The sequence below is a fragment of the Erpetoichthys calabaricus genome, chromosome 1, assembly GCF_900747795.2.
Source record: "Erpetoichthys calabaricus chromosome 1, fErpCal1.3, whole genome shotgun sequence".
Classification (NCBI taxonomy): Eukaryota; Metazoa; Chordata; class Cladistia; order Polypteriformes; family Polypteridae; genus Erpetoichthys; species Erpetoichthys calabaricus.
The window spans coordinates 27,781,841-27,803,913 of NC_041394.2; the positions used below are offsets into that span (position 1 = coordinate 27,781,841).

Consider the following 22,073-nt stretch of genomic DNA (forward strand, 5'->3'; position numbering starts at 1 on the left):
TCAATGCTGTGTTGTTGTAATGCAGAAGCCACTCATCTGATCCCCATATTTTGGGTGTTTTCTTCGCACAGCATCACACAATCGCTTGAGCACTTCAAGAATGCCACTTGGCCAAATGATGCAGAGGGCAGTCTAGTCCACACACCTAGTGCCAAATGTCATAACTAACGCCCCTTCAGCCTGCAGAAAAAAGTCTCGTTATTTATGGGTCCCACCTCGTACAGCGGCCCATCTGTTGTTGAACCAGCTGAGGCAGGCCCATGTCACTCCTCTCTTTAGATCACAACACTGGCTTCCTACAGTGACACGTATTAAGTTCAAATCCTTATATGTGGAGACACTTGTGAGGTCCTATGCTACTTCTCGAACTACTTAGATCTGCTGGTAAATGGCATCTGTGGCACTTGGTGCCACTGCTCTACTGCCAAGTTGTTTGCCTGCCTATGGAAAGGTCGTCCCTGATAAAGGTGTACTGGAATCATTGGGTAGAAGGGTCCTTTCATCACACTGGCCAACCCAGCACTGACTCAGCTGTAAAATGGCCAGTAGGAATGAGGCAGCTTGTTGGCCGAGGTGTCCAGGAGTCTGAAAAAAATCTGAATCCTCATGTGATGTTTTCTATTCTTGCATTTTGTTTTGTAGCTTTTACTATTGTACTGTTGTATTGTATTCCTGAGGTGTCAGTGATAGATTGGCCATCTAGGTCTGTGAAGAGTATTACTAGTGTTCCGTTCTGTACATTGTGTTGTATTTACCCCATTTTTTGACACCAATTGTACACCCAGCCTACCTGGAAAGGAGTCTCTCTCTGAATTGCCTTACCCAAGATAGGGCAGTCAAAAAACCAGGCCTGTTAAAGCCCATTGCTGTACTCCTTGTATGATTTTGACCTATGCAAAAAGTAAATTGTTGTTGTGGTCTGGTGATGCCAACCCTGTGTGGTATCAAGTCTCTATCCAGACTCTCTTCATGTGTAGCTCCTGGCTGGTGGGATGAGCTGCCCATGTCTATTCATACCCATGATTCCCTCAATGTGTTCAAGATGCGTTTGATTTCTCTCTCTTGTTTGGTGAATTTCGATCTAACTGATATTAGCTGTTAGGGATTGTAACTCGCTTGTATTTTATTTTGGCTTTTCTCTTGTGGTGATCAATTATGTCCCCTTGTCCTGTAATGCTTGTCCCTGAACGAATCCCAGACTGATGTTACTTGATTAGGCTGACCTCTATTGTACATCACTTTGGATAAAACCATCTGCTAAGCAAAGAAATGTAAATATAAATAAGGACATGAAGAAGTAAGTGCACCTCGTGAAATATTTTTTTTTCCTTTTTTCAAAATTTGTGGACATATCGAGATTTGATCTTCTTGTGCACTGTGCCTGTAGATAATGGTGATATCCATCCATTATCCAACCCACTATATCCTAACTACAGGGTCACAGGGGTCTGCTAGAGCCAATCCCAGCCAACACAGGGTGCAAGGCAGGGAACACACCCCGGGCAGGGTGCCAGCCCACTGAAGGGCACACACACACACACCCACAATAGGGACAATTTAGAATCGCCAATGCACCTAACCTGTATGTCTTTGGACTGTGGGAGGAAACCGGAGCACCTGGAGGAAACCCACGCAGACACAGGGAGAACATGCAAACTCCACGCAGGGAGGACCCAGGAAGCGAACCCGGGTCTCCTAACTGCGAGGCAGTAGCACTACCACTGTACCAATAACGGTGATATTTCTCATTAAGCCTTTGTGCCAGGCATAACGCAGGGGCTGATGCGTGATAACGGAAAGCCAAACTACCAAAACTAAGGAGCAGTGGTGCACATTACATGCCTGTTTGCATACACAAGTAAGAATTTCACAGCACTCTGTACTTGTGACAACACTGACTCCATAAACCTGTAATCATACTCGAAACTGTGAAGCAAATAAAATGTGATTCCTAAATTCTTTCCTAATTGGTCTTTTAAATTCTAGAAGTGCTTTAGCTTTTTCTTTGTCTTATTGCCAAGCTCAGATGCCAGTCCGTAGGTCAGCGTTTCTCAACATTTTAAGTATTTGCGACTCATCCATCCATCCCTCCATTCATTATCCAACCCGCTATATCCGAACTACAGGGTCACGGGGGACTGCTTGAGCCAATCCCAGCCAACACCGGGCACAAGGCAGGAAACAAACCCAGGGCTGGGCGTCAGACCACCGCAGTATTTGCGACCCAAGTTTTCAAAACAGTTTTATTCGTGCCACCCCCCCCCTAACATTTTTTTTAAAACCCTAATAAAATTTATTCCTATATTTTTTGATGCCGATACATCACTACAAGTTTAAAATTTTCCTACGAATAGCGAAATTATGCCACATATGGCAACATTCGCGCCCCCTTTTTTGTTACTTCGGCGCGCCCCACAGTTTGAGAACTGCTGCCGTAGGTGGTGTTTATTGTGCTCTGAGTTATGGCACATGGGGAGCCCATTTCTGTACCTTTTTGTTTGGTATTTGTTTTGGCCCAATTTTATTTTTTTTTATTGTTTATCTATTGTGTTCTATTCTTGTGGATGGTCACCACCAGAATTACTTCTTAGTTTATTGTCTTGTAATGATGCTTTATTACACTTTTTCCATTTTTTTCTTTCTTTACATCCACAGGGTCAGCCAGGCTATCAGGTGAGCTGATTTTTATTTTTAAGCTGTAAAATGAGAGAGTCGCTCACATATCGCACAGTAGAGCCTGCCTGTCTACTGTGCTGCAGATGCTGCTGTTGTTGTTTTTCTTATCATTTTTTCATTTTTTTTAATGACAAATGCATTGAATGATTCTGTTTGTCCCAATTTTTCTCTTTAACTACATGATTTTTTTAAAAATTTTTTCATCACATTCTTCTCAATTGTTGTGCTGGCATCCAGTTTCTGTCGCAAATGGAATTTTGAATTCCTGATGTGATGTTATTGTGAAAAAGGTCCACCCCATTATTTTTTTTTTCTTTTTAACATATATGGACATATCAAGATTTGATCTTCATTTAAATAGTATCTTTACATAAATATGATATAACACACATCACACCACATTTACATTTTGTAGCCATGTTTAATTTAAATAAACATAAATGCAAATTTAACATTTGGCAAAAGTAAGTCCACCCTTACATTTATCACTCCCTCAAATATCTCACATGCACCAGATAAGGTACAAATGATGAGAACTTCATCAGAGATGATCTGGTCTGGACACGTTTTATTTAAACTAACTTACACATTTGGTTTGGTTTACTCTTTGGTTTTGAAGTGTGTGGTACCATCATGAGTGACAAAGCTCTCTGAGAAAGAAGTTTCTACATGCTGTCAAATAAAACGAGAAACACTGCAAAAAGTTTTGGTGTAGCCACCCCATATACTTGAAGACTGGATTGAAAATAAAAGAAAAAAGCAACAATATCTCTTTTAGAGAGCTGAGTTCAGAGCAGAACTGATGTGTGACAAACAAAATGGTGTTTTTAAAACCGGATGGATGAAGTAACATCATCGGGCCCAAAACTGGAAGTGATGTCACCAGAACAGGAAGTGAAGTCATCAGGCCCAGAGATCAGAAGAAGAAAGCAAATTCAAAAGAAAAGCCAAAGTTGTAACCAAAAGATCAAACTGCATGATCATCAAATTTAAAATGCTACGCAGAAATCACAGACCATAATTCCAGAAAAAGACGCTCAGTAACTAAGCAGGCAGCTGGAATAAGTAATATTCACCTAAATATATTCCAAACTTGTTTCATTAGTAGCTCTGTTTGTGTTGCATTTGTCTTTTTTTTTTTTTTTTCACACACTGACCTATGACCTCCCTAAATATGTCGTCTCTCTGTCCTCTTTCAGGGTGGAATGCCAGGCTATCAAGGAGGAAACCTTCCGGTCAGTATATGTTATGTCTGCTTTGTATAAAGTGTTGGGTGTTTGGACACTCTGAAGGAGAATTCTGTTCAAATCTTGTCCACATTGATTCAGATTCATCCTATGGGGGCACAAAATGTCGCTCTGGTCTCACAAGTAAAGGAACAGAACGGTTTCAAATCTGATGTTACATGCCAGTAGCCAATGATGTATATGGGCTGGTACCATGTGACATCATGACAGTTTGACCATCTTGAAAACCCAAAATTTTAAGAAAAGCAAAATGAGCATATGTAGTCCCATCACACCAGATCAATTCTCTGTTTTGGTCAAGACTTGAACACAATGTGTTAGAACATTTTCTCAGAATTCTTTGTGGTGCATTTGAATTCAGCACTGCCTCCCAGTTGTATTTAGCTGGTGGTCTTTACGGTACTTTAAATTTGATATCTCACTCTCTGTGACACCAGAGTACCATGTGTGGACACTCTTATTTGGTTTCAGTTAAAATAGAAGCAAATGAATCAATGTTTTTGTGAAGTGCATTCTGGTAATATTTAGGTATGGCATATGAACCAGTGAAAATTTTGGGCTGATTCACATGAAATTTTGCATTTTGGGTCAAACTTAAAATATAAGTTATATGGTGTATTAGGGAGAGCGATTATAATTGAAAGGGCAAACCAAAAAAACAGTGCTCAGTAGGGACTACAATTCCCATCAGGTAGCAGGAGTGCGCCAGTGCTGATGGAAGGATACTAATATACAAAGTTTTGCACTGGCCAAAGTAGGATCTCATCTAAGACCACAGGTACCATGTTTTCTTCTCAGCTGATTTGAATTATAGTTTCATTATCTGACTGGATTATGACTCTTGTCCAAGAGTGTGTCATTTTGTGTCATAATGGATTGTGTTTGGCCATGTTGAATTTCCCAAAGACAGTTTTTCACCATTTATTTTTATCTGAACAGCTTTCTGAGAAATACATGCAGACTAAAATCGGGTGAACAGCGTTGCTAAGGCCTTAAAAGGAATGTTCTTTTTCTCATCTCCCCAAAAACTTTTAAAACTCCTGTAATAGATTCCATACCACATAGAAAGAGGTTTGAGGGCAGCCGCACGTATACTTGAATCTGGATGCCAAAAATAACAAAGGTTGTAGTTCAATGTTACAGATTTCAGTCCAGAACAAGAACAAAGCAAACAGGCAAATATGGTGGTTAGATAGTGGGAAACAGGAAATGATGTCATCTGACAGGAACTGGAAGTGATGTCATCGGACCCAAGCAGAATTTCCCATGATCAGTCTGTCAGTGGAAAAGAGCAAGGATTAGTGCACTTTGCCATTCCCTGGTTTGCCGAGGAATTACCATCAATTGAGCCTTTTAGCTACCTCCCATGAGCATGAGTGTGACACTCGTAAACACCTCTTGTAGTGAGTTTCACTGTTGTAAAATTGCATGCGAAATGAACATTAGAAAATTTTTTGATGACAACAGGCTATTCATTCAAACAAAGCTTGCCAGTCCTGTCCATTTAATTCTTCTAAAATGACATCAAGTCAAGTTTTGATAGTTCCTAAAGTCCTACTATCTGTCACACTACTTGGTCACATATTCATGCATTTGTGGTTCTTTGTGTGAACATAAACTTCCAAACGTTTGTGTGAAATTTACCCTTTAACTAGTTTCCAACTTGTGTTCTTGATAAACTCATTTTAAAGTCACAGTCTTAATCCACTGGACTAATGGCCATCATAATTTTAAACACTTCAATCATGTCTACTCTTAATCTCCTTTTGTTCAAAGTGAAAAGACTCGGCTCTTTTAATAGTTCCTCATAACTAATTCCTTCTAGACCCAGTTTCAGTATGGTCCACAAAGGTGAGACCATCAGAATGCAGGTCCATGAATATCAGAAAGCAGCATCTCCCCCAAGCAGACTGATACTGGATGCCCCTGTGATGTGCATTTTGCAGAAAGACCAAACAACACAAGAATACCCAGAGTACACCCAAGTGAGGTGGCATACAAAACTATCACATACTACACAAGAAACGGAAACAGAGTGAAGAGACAGATATTATATATATATATATATATATATATATATATATATATATATATATATATATATATATATATTATATATAATATATATATATATATATAAATAATTGTATAAAGAGCTCAGGAAAAGAAAGCAAAATCAAACGAGAACCCAAAGTTGTAACCAAAAGATCAAACCACATAATCATCAAGTTTAAAATGCTAGCAGAAATCACAGGCCTTAATTTCAGAAAAATATCCTCAGTAACTAAGCAGGCAGCTGGAATAAGTAACATTCACCTAAATATATTCCAAACGTTTTTAATTAGCAGTTCTGTTTGTGCTGCATTTGTGGTGTTTTTTGCTCAGACTGACCTATGACCTCCCTAAATATGTCATCTCTTTCTTTTCTTTCAGGGTGGCATGCCAGGCTATCAAGGAGGAAACCTTCCGGTTAGTATGTGTTATGTCTGCTTTGTATCAAGTGTTGGGTGTTTGGACATTCTGAAGGGGATTTCTGTTCATATCTTGGCCACACTGATTCAGATTCTTCCTATGGCTGCACAAAACTTTGCTCTGGTTTCAAAAGTAAAGGAGCAGAATGGTTACGAATCTGATGTTACATGCCAGTAGCCAATGACGTATATGGGCTGGTACCATTACAATTTCATTGTCTCGCTGGGTTATGGCTCTTGTCCAAGAGTATATCATTTTGTCTCATCGTGGATTGTTGTTTAGCCATGTTGATTTTCCAAAAGACGGTTTTTCAGCATTTTATTTTTATCTGAATACTTTCTGAGAAAAACATGCAGATCCAAATCAGGTGAGCAGTGTTACGAAACCCTTAAAAGGAATGCTCTTTTTCTCGTCTCCCCAAAAACTTATAAACACCTCTTTTAGTGAGTTTCACCGTTGTGAAATTGCATGCAAAATGAATATTCAAACATTTTTGACGAGAACAGGCTGTTCATTCAAACAAAGCTCACCAGTCCTACTTGGTCACTTATTCATGTGTTTGTGGATCTCTGTGTGAACAAAAACTTCCTAACGTTTGTGTGAAATTTACTCTTAATAAGTTTCCAGCTATGTCACTGTGTTCTTGTTGAACTCATTTAAAGTCACAGTCTCAATCCACTGGATTAATTCCCTTCATAATTTTAAACACTTCAATCATGTCACCTCTTAGTCTCTTTTTGTTTAAAGTAAAAAGGCTCAGCTCCTTTTATTTCCTGATAACTCATTCCTTCTAAACCCAGTTTCAGCATGGTCGATCTTCTCTGGACTTTCTTTTGTGCTGCTATGTTTTATTTGAGCAGAAGACCAAAACTACACATACGAGGCCTCACCAGTCAGTGCCTTTTAAAGCTTCAGTATAACCTCATTAGACTTGTACTCTACACATCACGTTGTGATACTCGTATACCTTAACATTCTGTTAGCCTTCTTTATGGCTTCTGACTGCCATGACGTTGATAGGGATGAGAACGTTCAGCATCAGTCTCACAAAAGTGTGGGAGAAAGGAAACTTGGCTTTTTCACTCACTAGTATCTGTTATTTTTGTGATGTTATTTTACATAACCTACAGCAGGAGATTCAAGCCACCGGACAAGGACAGTGCTGGCCTGGTGCATGTTGGTCAAACATGCAGAGAGGAATTTCACTGCACTTGTATTCATGCCAGTGACTCTAAAATTAACCGATGACACTGCTTTTTTCAATCAAAGCAAACCTTACATTTTTTTAAAAAAACAACACTATTGTGCACCTGCATGTTGCGATGAAGCGCAATGGAATAGAATGAAACACAATTTATTTTTTAGCTTTTGTTATATTCAGAATATGATTGAAGGAGAACAACTCAGAATGGATTTAGCCAATTCTATTGTTTCTTGATGGCAGACATTTATTCAAATCTATTTTATGATGAGACAGTTATAAGTTTAGGCTTTAATGCAAAAACAGCATTGTGGTTTGTAGCAACTTAAAATCAATCAGCTTTGAGTCATCTTTTATAACATTGTTGGCATTTTTTTACTTGGTCGTGAGTTTAGACAGGCATTGAGTTTTTAACTCACCCAGTTTCACTACACCCTCACATTCTCCTAACCCACAACAGAACAGGAGATTGGGCCATTAATCTGACTCAGATTTATTGTTTTTGGTCTAAAAGACCAATTTTATCTTTATGATATAAATTACTTATAAGTTACTGTAATATCTGAGTTAGTCTGACTTACTATCATTTGTCAAGTGTTAAATTATATACCCCTAGAAAGCAATATAACTATGGCTAATTGTCACTTTTTATATGTAACCTCAGAGATTAAGTGCTTTTTAACTAGCAAGCATCTATATATATAATTCACTAAGTCCATGGCAAGCTAGACGCACGCAAGACAGCCACGCCTGCCAACTCACAGAGCCCCGCCCACCAACAATTCACTAAACAGCCGACCATGGCGCGAGAGCGAAAGCATTTGCCAAGAATGTGTTCATTAATCAAGAACGAAAGTCGGAGGTACGAAGAAGATCACATACCGTCGTAGTTCCGACCATACATGATACTGACTGGCGATCCAGCGGCGTTATTCCCATGACCTGTCAGGCAGCCAACCAGGTGACCAAAGTCTTTGGGTTCCGGGGGGAGTATGGTTGCAAAGCTGAAACTGAAAGGAATTGACTGAAGGGCACCACCAGGTGTGGAGCCTGTGGCTTAATTTGACTCAACACGGGAAACCTCACCCGGCCCGAACGTGGCTCACAGGTGCATGCGACTGAGGCAGTGTGTGGTAAATGAACAGTCAATGTGACTCACAAGTGCATGTGGACTGTACACAGACGAAAGCAATTCAGGTGAGGAGCTGAGGGCGGACACATGAGCAGGCAGTGCGTACTTAACGATGACTAAGAGATGACTTAAGAAATTGTTAGACTAGAATGGCGGGGGCGGAATGGGTGTCCGACCATCGAACTTGCCTATCTAGAGGATGTAAATGTCCTAACACGGGTTCCGTAGGTGAACCTGCGGAAGGATCGTTACCGGTTGTGCCGATCCGTCGTTGGACGGTTAGGACCCGAAACCTCTCGGGCCTGCTTCCCCACCCTCTCTCCAGAGTTCCATCTTTTCATTCACTCAGTTGTATCCTCAAACCCACCCCATTTGGACAACTGTGTCTTTCAGGAAGTGTTCACCCATCAATACATAATTATGCGGCGTATGCTACTCTGCAGGTTGGCTAGTTTTAAAATAAAATCTCAGGGGCTAAGTACGTCTCTTAGAGTGAGTTGTGTATGTAGTATTTCATATGCAACCTAAGAAACTTGTCACCAGTGATTCAGAGTACAACATCAGTGGCAAGGCGGTTTAACCTAATGTTTGTTACATTTAATTCAAAGCCTAACTATTAACTAATACTCCCCAGTTATGAGTATTCAAACTGTGAACCTCAGCAGTCGCATTCCAGTATGTGTCCACATTAAAAGGGGCTACACTGCATTAATTATGATAGCAGACAGATGAGCTTATAAATAACAATCTCACAATTTTATACAGTTATAAAAATAACACAATAAGGAATACTAGAAATATGCAAAAATGCAGTCCAGGAGACAGACCCACTAGTCTGTCCTTTGTGAATTTGAAACGTATCCAGATAAATACCTAGTAAAGTTATCTTAAGAGATTATTATAATTCTCTTCCAATTAGAAAAATAGGTGGCTATAAAATCTTAAAAATGAGTTAACCCCAGTTCCATTTCGGATCTGTTTTATTAATATGCATAATTATATGATATGATCAGAGGTAAAATAACAGAAACATACCCTTCTGAAAATAGGCCAAAAACTTTCACGATAACATTTAAGATGAAGAAACGACTATGAAGACATTACATGTCTTAGAAAGAGTTAAATAAATTCCACTGAACTATGACATTGGTTGAGTGCCCATTTGGTTCATTGCTGGCTGGAAGACTATAAGCAGCGGTGATTTAAACAGGTGCATCCCAGGACTAAAGGATTTCAACATTTTTGAAAGTATTCAAATTTTCCAAAGGTGTTGATAAAGTAGATCCAGCTAAATTCTTTCAACTTAACAGTGAATCACACACTCGGACACCAGTGGAAATTAAGAGAAAGGGCATTTAGGACTGAAGCCAGGAAGCACTGCTTTATGCAAAGAGTTGTGAGGCTCAAACAAACTACGAAGACATGGAGTTGAAGCAGAAACCTTGACATGTTTATGAAGAATCTGGATGAGATGTTGGGACAGCTTAGCTATTAGTTAAACAGGCGAGCTTGATGAACTGAATGGTGTCCTCATTTATCAGATTTCTTTTGTTCTTATGATTTAACAACAGTAAACCTGGAAATACAATGAAGTAGCATTGATGGCTTCAAACTATCGAAGAGCTACAGCAATTATGGAATCCAATCATACACTAAAAGAACAAATTCGTGACTGACCAGAGACATTAATAGAGTCGGATTGTAGAACAGATGATAGATAGGACAGCCAGCAATGACTAAAGGGTCAAAATTTTTAAAACACACAAATTTTTGCTTTCTTTCTATAACCCATTACAAAAGTATACCCAGACAATGTTGGGTACTTTGGCTAGTTTCAAATAACACAGCATCCTTTAAGTTACTTAATTGAATTCAGGATCATAAGGGCCAGCGTCTATCCTGGTAACTTTGGGCGCAAATTAGGAAATAACACTGGACAAAGTGCCAGCCCATCAAAGGGTCCACTCACACAATTTCAAACTATTAGTTACGTCTTTGATGTCGGAGGGTAACACAAGTAGCTGGAGGAAACGCAAACAGACAAAGAGAGAACATGCACAATCCACAGACAAAAACAGGGCATGGGACTGAAACCTGGCACAGTGAACCTGTGAGACTGTAATCCTATCTACAGTGTCACTATGACAGCCTGAATTAAAATATAATCTATATATATATAAAATCCCTATGTGCATCCAGGTGTCCGTGTGTGGGTGTCTTCTGATGAAGTGCGCATGCGCGGGGCACGGTGCGATGCGCGATATTACTGTCAGAGAACGTTAGAGGCGTTTTACGGAAATACAAACCAGTATTACTGCGAGAGGAAATTAAAGGTACACAATACAGTGACGAATATTACAGCCACATACAAGCCAGTATTACTGTCAGAGGAGATTAAAGGCATATTACTGACGCGCACGCCTGTATTACCGCCAGAGAAAATTAAAGGTATATTACGGACGTACAAGCCAGCGGACGTACAAGACGGTACCCTTCAATAAGGGCGCACAGGCATCCTTCAATTTGTGCGTGCCCTTATTGAATAGAGCCGTACAAGACAGTATTACTGTCACAGAAAATTAAAGACACACAATACACGGCGGCAGCCCACGAAGAACGGTCAGCTCAGCAAGTAAACATCAACAAAAGAAAGGCTGAAAGAAAGAAAAATACGACCAACAAAAAGAATGAGGTCAAAGTCCCTTGCCATTTAATATAGACTGTTCCTACTAATGTTTATGCACTACTGTTCTAGCGCCTGTTATTGTAACGGGCTAAATGACTAGTATAGATATAGATATATATATATATATATATATATATATATCTATATATCTATATCTATATAAGTAAATATACATATATTGTAAGAAGAAACACCATAAGACATTGCGAAGGTTTGGGGCAGCCACCTGTATCATTTTTTGTCATTTATATATAACATACCATTTGCATGCTGACAAGAGAATAATCGCCCTCCATCTGCTCTGTTGTATTATTTAATTTAAATACTTTAGGAGAGAGATTGATTTCTAAGGAAGCCAAAATTTTCCAAAAAACAGTGTAAGAAGAAACACTATAAGACATTGTGAAGGTTTGGGGCAGCCACCCGTATAATTTTTCCCTGCTGCAAAACTGTTGCAAAATCATAGACTTGTTGTCAAAACAGAGTCCAAAACAGAACTGATTCATTATACACAAGATGGCAGCTTTAGAGGCCAGTAGAGGAAGTGATGTCATTGGCTGCCCCAAAGATGGGCGGGATTTCCTTAGAATGGTCTGCAAAACATCGAGAGGGAGAATTAGTGCACCTCGCCACCCCCTGTTCCAGCGTGGAATTACATGTATACAAGCCCTTTAGTTGTCTCCTAAACATGCGTGTGTGACAATATATATCATGGTCCAAATGAATTAGCCTTTACTGCTGCTTTTTAGTGCAACTGTGTCTGTAGAACATTATGATCTGATGAAGGGATCTGGTGGGCATACTGGGCATTTACAGCACCATAAAAACCTTTTTAAAGGTTTCCTGTTTAAAATATATGTCTTCTTTTGGTTTAGGGAGGGCAGTTGGGGGGCAAGTACCAACTACAAACTGGAAATCCTCTTTCTGTATAATGACAGGCAAGTACTATTGGCTCAGAACCATCAAACAAACTGGGGGTCAATAAAAACTGCCCTGCTATCAAGTCCAGGGTTGGTTCCTGCCTTGTGCCAGTACTACTGTAGCACGCTACCTGCCACCCAACACTCCCAAGTGGAGAGGAAAATGAGTGAATCAATTAAGATGAAATGCAATGTTGGAAAGCTGGGATTGACATTTTTCTTTTTTTTTCTAGATTATGGGTGGTCCAGCAATCTACAGTCCGGTAAGTACATGCAACCCACCAACATGTTCATGGATTTCGTGTCACTCCTTAGAAGAAAGAGGGCCTGGCTTTTAACATTTTCAGCTGACATTGCATCAAATGTTATTATGAAATACTTTTGTGTAATCTCAGCAGAACACAAGGTGCTCTTAAGCATTAAGAAGCCAATCTAGTGAAGCTTCAACTGGACTGATGCTGTAAAGTTCATGGAGGGCTACTTCAGCTTCCCTTATTGACTTGAGGAGTTAATTTTAGAAGTCATTTTAGACAGTTGTGTTTATCCCTTTTAAAGTTTTATTTCAAATTCCTGCATTCTGCAGCTTCATTATTCCTTATGGCATTTTACTTATAATGTTTGTTTTTTTTAATCTTTGGATGTCCTTTCTGATTGGCTAATACTAAAAATTAGGCAAGTGAGGCAACTGCTGTCATTGTAAAAATGATTGACTGCCACCACACCCCCTTCCAAAAAAGTCAGCTTGTGTTTTTCTGTCCGAGGTAGGAAGGAGGAGAAAGATTTTGGTGGAGACTAGAGAGTCTGAAAAGAGGAATATGTTTTATTCAGACAGTGCAATGTAGGTAGTGTTTTATCAGGGACCATAGGATGGATGCTGTTTTCAAAGCAGGTGGAGGCAGGATGCAGTTTTGCATTATGGGTTCCCTAAAATTCATCATCATTCTCCACTTCACTCCTATCCTGTATTGACTATGATGTGCCCTCCCGGCCCTTTCCATCTCACCTTCCTTTTCTCCTCATCTTCAAGCAGAGTTTGATCTTAACCTTAGCAGAGTTTGTATATTTATTCATGTCTATGGTAGCTATTTCAAATTAAGCTACCCTCATCCATCTGTCTGTCCATAATGTATTATGTAATGCATTTCTAATCTGGGTATACAGTGAACCCTCGTTTATCACGGTTAATCCGTTCCAGACTCAACTGTGATAAATGAATTTTCGCGAAGTAGGATTCTTTATTCATAAATCGAATATTTTCGCAGAGTATAGAAAACCTGTTTACGACCTTCTAAATACGTTTTTTAACATTATTAGAGCCCTCTAGACATGAAATAACACCCTTTAGTCACCATTACACTTGTATTACCCAATATATTAGACAAAATAAGAGAAAATAAGACCTATTAGACGTTACAAATATCATATTATTATTATTGTACTGTACATTTAATTACACACACACACAGTTCTTACACACAACCACTAACCTATGAAGGCACGACCTCAGTAGGAGAGTCATCAGGTGGTGCAGTATCTTCAGCAGGTGAGTCGTTGTCTTCTTCCGCTGAAGGAGTACTAGGAGTAGGCTGAAGAACATCTTGATAGGCAGTTGCTGGCGCTGTCTTTTCATATGCGTGAGGAGGCTTTTGTAGGGTATTGCCATCTTTGATCATATCCAAGAGTTTCACCTTCTCCTGGATGGTAAGCATCTTCCTCCGGCGCTTAGTTTCATTGTCAGAAGGCTTAGAAAAAGCAGCACGTTTAGGAGCCATCATGGGGCTTAGATAAAAGTTCTCAGAAAGCGCATGAGTAGTGACGCAAGCGTGTATGAGAAAAGCGGAAGTCGAAGCGTGATATAGCGAGGGATCACTGTACATTCTTGCTTATCGTACACTCTGTACACAACATCATGACTGGTGCATTTGATTTATCTCCAGTGTCCACCGAGTCCATATATTTAATTTCTACTTGAAATGCTGCTTGATGACCAATTTGTTCAACGAGGAGGCAGAGGAGTAACCCACTAATCTTAGTTTGTTTGCATTTGTTCTTCTTGTCACTGTACCACATCAAGGGGATTGAGAAAACATCAAAAAATTCCTAAGCACATCTCGATGGACCCCCCATTGTTTAAATGTCTCTATGGCATTTTCTATGGCAATAGCTAATTATTGGAGGATTACAAAAGGCATTATGTATTTTATCCACCAGGTTGTCCCCTACAGCAATATGATTCCAGGAGGCCTTTCACCCAAGAGGACCATCATCATTCGGGGCATGGTGCTTCCAGGTGCCAACAGGTAAGCAGAGTGTGCATTGGCATTGATTGAATTTATATATAGTGTCATGCTTACCCCTTATGCCGCCTGTCTACTTGATCATGGATTCCAGCATACAACACACTTTAGTGGGTAACAAACAATGTTCAGATTATTCTGCCTCTTTATAATTTGAATATCCTCCTGTATACTGGAGAGTGGGTTTGAATAATGACCAAGGTGCAACAAAATCCTAAATGTTTAAAAGACCTGCCATTGCTGTGTCCCAAACATCATGCTGCTCTGAAATGGGGGCACAATCTTCAAAAAGTGTTGTCATTTCTGAATGGTGGAACCGACATGTATGCAAATCCCCTTAAATGAAATTCTGCAATGTGCAATTTAATCACAATGCCTGAATTGTTTGATTTGTAATTTTAAACTGAGTAAATCAAAGGAAAATGTGTCTTTGACCGAAACATGTTGGAGGGCACTATAACTCCAGTTCTCAAGTCCTCACTTTGGCTTCCAGTTAAACTTATCACTCATTTTAAAATCCTTCTTTAATAAATAAAGTCTTTCATGGCACAAGCCATTTAAGTAATAATAAGCCAGAGTGCACATTAAGATCTGAAGATGCTGGCTCACTAAAGATTCAAAGGATTAACGAAACCATAGTGGTATGAAATGATTCATTATTAATTTTTTGAAAGGTTTTTTTTATCCGGTGTTTTTTAATGTATCTTTTGTGCTCATATGAGGTTTTCACATGAAAGAAATTCAAATACCAGTATATTATGATTTTGGGATCCTATAAATATTTAGTTATAAAAAATATTTACACCCATTTCTAATGCCATTTTGTTTGGGTTTTGGACAAGGCCACTAAGTATTTCTCATTGTTAGGCCATGGCTCCAGGTTGCCTTTTGGTTGGGAGTGTCTTCAGAGGTGGCAATGTTTGATGTCATTGAAGTGACAGGTTACCAATGAGAAGGACTGAAAAAGTGCCTATGACGGCAAACTGGTGGGGATGCCTGGTGTTAGAAGACCTATGAAGATGTGCAACAACACCTCAGGAGCCATCAAGAGAAGTTATTCTGCTGGTCTGAAAGAGGATGTTGCTGAAGGGGGTCAGTGGAGGCCAAAATGAATTGTTAAGAATAGCAGGTGGATGACCGCCAACCAGCTCTCAGTGGTGACAGTGTTGTCATGCACTGGTTTTGACCCTAACCCTAACCTTAAGCCAGCCAAGTTTTCAAAGAAAGGTGTGGTTGTAGTAGTCTGTTAGGCAGGGCGGCCTCCTCATTAGATTTCCACAAAGCCATCTGCAAGGATACATATTTTTTTTTTTTGTAAACTGAAAAATTATTTGTGAATTTTTAGGTTTAATAAAACAGTGAGAAGCAGCTATAATATGTCGCATCACATGACGTTCAGGCAACAGATGGGGCGCAGTACTAATTTAAATTTGCAAAAGTAGACAATGGAGAGTTGCATCATGACACAAAAAAGAAAATAATTAAGCCCTGCTCAAAGCAAGCCATTGTCAAACTATGCCTAAGATAATATGATTTAAGCCTAATATCTTGGTGTAAATCATCAGTGGAAGACTGAATTGGTGAAATGCTGCTATAACTGAAGATTACCGTGCGTCAGGAGAGTCGAGTAGCACAACAAAGTTGACAGAAGAGGCGTTTTCTCCTTGTCCTCCTTGCCCACCTCTTCCCATTGTAGACCACAAACTTATTAATAAAGATGCGCCCAGCAACATGACAGTCCCTGAAACAGACAGCAAAAATAAATAAATAAATATTTGAATAGAAATAAACAATAACATTGGGGTCTCAATGTTTCATATGTTAACTTCATTTCAGTTTTCCCCTGAATTGCAACAAACTGGCCAGGCACGGCGTGGCTTTAATTTAATTTGATTACCCGAGAATATATTTGTTTGAATCGTTACTGACTTCAGCAGAGAGGGGGGTGAGTTTGAAATATGGTAGAACACCCACGTTGGATTATATCAGGGGCTGACAAGAAAAACAAACAAGCAAAAAAAAAAAAAGGTGTTAAAGGCAGAAATTGTCAATGATTTCTTGAAATCTCTTTAGTACAGGTCTGGGTTTGTTGTGTTAAGGGTTTTTTAAATATATATTTTCACAGTAGTTTTTTTTTATGAATAATAGTTAGGATCAAGTTTGAAGTGTCCTGATCTGGTTTATAAGTGTTTTAATTTGTTGAATTATTATTGTCATTTTTGTCTTTCCCAATTCCTTTTTATAAATGCAACCATGTTGTTGATAAAAGCTGCGCTGCATAGAACCTTGGATTTGAGTTTTGAATCCAAAAAAGACTCCATTCCCCTTTCTGCTCCCATATGTGACACAGACCTGGTGCTTTTGGAAAAGTGTGACTAGCAAAAAAAAAACAACGATGGAATCAAAACTTTTCAGATAGGAAGCCTTGCCATTGCTTTTGTAACAACTGTTTTTTGGAATGTTACATCCAAACCTTTTCCATTGCTCTCACCAGTCCTCTGAGTCACTTGTTTCTGTGCATAAAACACCAGCAGCGCTGATCTTTTGTCTCCTGTTTCTCTTCCTTAGCATCACAAGCTTATGAATTTGCACAGAAACAACATAAACTAGAGCAGCAACCAGTATCTGTCTGACAAAATTGTTTTATTAATTTTGCACATGTAGGGCAATTCAGCAGTCCAAAAAAGAAAAACAGATACTAGACAAAAATCAGGATCAAGTCACTTTTAGCTGCAGTGTGAATGTAGCCTTAAAAGACTTGCACTTCTTCATACAGTGACTGTTTTATTTTGAAAGATAACATCCAGACAATGATAAATCTGTCAAAATGATTAGGATTTAGGATTGTTAAATTGAGTTCCTGTTGTGAATGCTTTTTTTTTCTTCCCAAGGAGGGTCCTCCACCTTCGCTATTGTGCAAGGGCCCAAACAATTAGTGCCATTCCAGTGATTACAGTATGCTCTGCATGGGCTGAGTAAACATTGTCTGATCTGTTGGTCCACACTGACTGGCCCATCACGCTACAGAGCAAAGCCCATGAGCCACTGGCTTTATCCCGCTGGGTTTCAACACTGGTAGCAGGTGTTGAAGCTACAGGCTGATGAGCAAACTGGTGTTTTCAGAAGGAAAAAGCTTAGGAAAGTTCAGCTCAATGCAGGGCCCCTGCAGTCATGGGATCTCAATCTAGTTGAACATCACTAGTGATGATGTGACATGAGCTGCTCAGGATAGACAACAAGGTCATTTACCATGACTATGAAGATATTCTTTATTTTTACAGCTTTTTTAAAATGTATTTAGAACTGAAGTGACCTCTTTAATATCCCTGCCATCTCTCTTTTCCCGACACTAGGTTTCACATCAACTTCAAGGTCAGCTATTCGGGTGATATCGTGTTCCACTTAAATCCTCGCTTCACGGAATTCGTTGTCGTAAGAAACAGCTTCCTGGGTGGCTGCTGGGGCCGAGAGGAAAGGGAGCTGGAGTTCAACCCCTTCCAGCTGGGACAGTACTTTGATGTAAGTGTCGCCCCTTCCTGACTAACTTGTAACCATCATGAGATGCTGACAAGTTCAAGAAGCTGCTGGGCAAAAACAAGGCAAGCAGACAGGCAGAGAGAGGCACAGAACTCAAGGACAGCAATAACACATGGGACCCAAGTAACATTATTGGTCTCACCATACTGTAGTTTCATTTAACCACTCAATATTCCCATTCATTATTCTGCCAGGGGGGACATGGTGGTTCAATGGTTAGATTTACTGCCTCACAGCTCCAGTGGCTCCAACTTGTTCAAGTTCTGGTCAGGCCACTGTCTGTGTTCAGTTTGTTTGTTTCTGTGTTCTCCCTTTCACATCCAAACTCATGTAGATTACACTATAATTTACCCTGGTATTGGTTTAGATGAGATGCTGCACTTAAAAATGTTTGGGTCCTACCTGATGATTAATTTGAATTGGAAATGAGAATCATAAAATGGATAGATGGATAGAAATTCTTACCATCCTTCATAAATTAAATTGAACCTTTGGGCTTTTAGGACTATTCCACTTGGCCCTTGAGCTACAGGCTCAGATTAGGAATGGTGCTGTCCTATTAAGATTCACATTGCTTGAAATGGTCATCACATCTCCCTGTCCATCCATTTACCTTTCTACTTGCAAAATTTGAGGAGCATCTGAACAAACGGTGCATGGGATGTCAGTCTATATTGGTATGCACACTGCTACACTCCAGCATATCGGGCCATTTTAGAGTCATCAACTAACCAAACCCTCATGTTTTTTTAGGATGTGGATGCAAATATCCTCATAAACAGTGAGAAGACCCTAGTGGTATCTAAGACCCTAGAGATGTGAGGCCCATAATGGGACTCCTGTGCCTTGTCTGTTTTAAAAGGGAGTAAAAGTAGTGGAACATTTACAAAAGCTGCAATTTTAAGATCTTGTCTATCTCACTACAGATGGATCAGGAGATGCAGGGCACCCTTTTTCATTAAAGTCCTCTGAGTTTTCTTCTTTTTTTTCCCCCCCATCAGATGTCCATCCGCTCAGGCAACCAGCGTTTCAAAGTGTACGTAAATGGACAGCATCTCTGCAGCTTCAACCACCGCTTCCAGGAGTTCCAGCAAGTGGACACTCTAGAGGTTGAAGGCGACGTCCAGCTCTCCTATGTTCAGTTTTAGTTCTCCCAACATACCAAAGTGGGTTTGATGTGCTCAACATCATTACATAGAAGTGTCCTCACTCTATTCAAAGAGACCTGACTACTTTGGTCAACAGAGTTGTTAAATTTCAGATCTCCTGCTATTTCTAAATTTGTAACGTTAAAATTATCTTGATGAATCGGTTATTTCTTGTAATAAAGTGATGCTCAACTAATCACCCTTTCATGTCTTAAGGAAATCCTTTTTTGGATTTCACTTTTTAGGGGAAGAAATGTATAAGGAATAAATATTCTGACATGCACTATGGAAGATTGCATTGTTTGGGAAACCAATGCAACTATATTGACTTGTTTCATCCATCTTTGATCAGTGACAGAGATCAAGTCACAAGAGTGAAGACCTGGGGTCCGCTATGCTGTCTGTCTCTTTGTTTTCATTCCTGCCTTTTCCCACTGTGCTGAAGAATGAAGAAAATGAGGTGTTGTCCTTCCAATGCTTGAGGTCTTCTAACAATCTACACATTCTTCAGTTCTTAGCAGTGTTCAAAGTCAGTGTGGCACTTACTTTGGTGGAGAAGAGCAAATGTAAAAAAATTAAGACTACCAGATAAGTGAGTTTATCAGGAAACCAGCAAAACATGCAACCAGAGAACAGGCTAAAGTCAAAATACTGAGAAGACAGCAGTCAGCCCCCAAAACACCAAAATGTTAATCAAAATCAAAAAACACTAGTAGAAGTGCTGACATTTGTTCTGATTTGAGCTTTTATTAATTTTTTCTGAGGTTCCCGAGGCAAAAAAAATGATATTTGGAGGGCTTCTAGGGGTTTGTATACACAAGGAATCTACTTTCCTTATTTTCTTGGAGTATAAGATTAAAAGTTTACTTTTATTTGATGTTTTTTCCTACCTTTTTGTTTTATCTTTAGGTGCTGGTATGTTGTGGGGTTCATGTCAGCCATTTCCATGACTTTGTATCCTAGATGCAGCAATGTGTTATTGGTGTGACTATTTAAGGTTCATCTACACCAGGGGTCCTCAATCACAGTCCTGGAGGGCTGCAGGTTTTTATTCCAACTAGTTTCCCAATTAGAAGATGGTCCAAGCTGATAATGAAACGCGATATTGAACTGTTTGGCTTGTTAATGCTTGCATTCATCCAAGAGCAATTGAAGAGCGCAGTTCCAAAATCAGCTAAGTACAAAAGATACATTTTCGAGATAAATAGGAAAATAAATTTCAAGAAATTACAATCAAATTTTGAAACTTCTATTTGCTGAATGTTATTTGCCACATATGTGAATGTCATTTACACTACAGTATAGATGAGAAATCTGATTTTTTTACTTTTTGCAAATAAATGAAAAAAATGTATATTTAGTAGGTTTTGGCGCTAACCAAAGACTGCGTTTTAGATTTACTGTAAGAAAGATTCATCTTTACTCAAGCTGATCAAGAAATATTTAATAGAAAACAAAGAACTTCACCAAAATAAGTCTAACTAGTGTCCTAACAAAAATATTTGAAAAACTCTTCAAAAGTATTCATTTACTGAATAGTACGTGGCAAGTTTGACAAACCTAAAATCCAAAATGTTTTTTTACAGAACGGATGTCAAATCTCGAGACGTTAAGTGTCTATATCTTCATCGTCAAGCAAGGCGCTGAGTGGCTGCCCTATTTAACTGATTTTGAAATTAATCTGGATCCGTACTTAGCAGATTTTGAAACTAAATCCCTAAAACTATAGCGCTACACTGTTGCAATTAGCAGGTTTTGAAGCTCAAACATATTTTCGGCGCATGACCAACTGCATGAAAAGTCACAATCACATGTTCACTAAATTTTACCAAAAGGTGTAATTAGCAGATTTTGGAACTCACATCTTCAATTTTAACTGCACTGTAGAGTTTCCTTCTGTGGTGGAGCAGAATAGATTTAAACTTAACGGTCCTTCGAATCCCCTCTCGTTCATTTCTAAACATTTTTTATCACAGATACTTCATGGTAAGCACATTAGCTGGGGATCTCATTATTAACTAATGTCTGGTTAAGAAAACAGGTAACAATTTAAACTTAAATGCAGCTGCTAAAATCTAAAACGGGCAATTAAAGGGTTCTGAATGGTAACAAGAAAGAGAATTAACATTATGCCCAAAAAACATATTGATTTAGTAGTAAATAAAAGGGTTCTAATTAAGGAATTGGTAAAAGTGAAAACCTGCAGCCATAGCAGACCCCCAGACTGTAATTGAGGACCTCTGATCTACATACAAAGTAACTAAACTTTGTATTTGAAGAATGAAAACGCTAAGAAGGCATACAGTTAAACACCAGCTATCATTAGTTCAAATTAGGACACTGGCTGGAATGAAAACCCGCAGCCACTGCGGCTATGCAGGACCGTGATTGAGGACCCCTGATCTAGATGCTTACAATCTATCTTTAATTTGGAGAGTATTTTGCATTATTTGTGACTCTCTCTCTCTCTGCCCTTTTTGGATTCAGATCCTTGCGTGTTTCCTTGACTGTGATTTTCTATCCTGTCCTTGTATTTTGACAGTTAATTTAGCCTTGCAGTTTTGACCTGCACTTTCATTTTTGAATTTGTCCCCACTTTCTCCTGTCCCTACTCTGTAAATGTCTTACTTGCTGCCTTGGCAGACTGTACACCACTCATGGCATGCAAAAGCTCATTTTAAAAAGTCTTTTTTATATTCATACAAAGCTGGATGCTATGTAATGTACATGATCATTTATTTAAATATCTGTCGTGAT

At 39.2% G+C, this 22,073-nt stretch overlaps 1 protein-coding gene across 3 annotated transcripts in view; it reads left to right on the forward strand.

The window, feature by feature from the left end:
- Window positions 1-19,512, forward strand: part of LOC114647928 (galectin-4-like) — a 42,339-nt gene extending 22,827 nt beyond the window's left edge. Inside the window, exons 8-14 of one of the 3 annotated variants that reach the window (XM_028796634.2) lie at window positions 2,656-2,673; window positions 3,876-3,911; window positions 6,357-6,392; window positions 12,568-12,597; window positions 14,546-14,634; window positions 17,985-18,150; window positions 19,170-19,512. In XM_028796634.2, coding sequence (XP_028652467.1) covers window positions 2,656-2,673; window positions 3,876-3,911; window positions 6,357-6,392; window positions 12,568-12,597; window positions 14,546-14,634; window positions 17,985-18,150; window positions 19,170-19,316 — 522 coding nt within the window. In that variant the 3' untranslated portion in view covers window positions 19,317-19,512. The remainder of the gene's footprint in view (window positions 1-2,655; window positions 2,674-3,875; window positions 3,912-6,356; window positions 6,393-12,567; window positions 12,598-14,545; window positions 14,635-17,984; window positions 18,151-19,169) is intronic. The other 2 variants (XM_051932529.1, XM_028796644.2) reach the window with 2 other exon arrangements.
- Window positions 19,513-22,073: the final 2,561 nt, after the last annotated feature.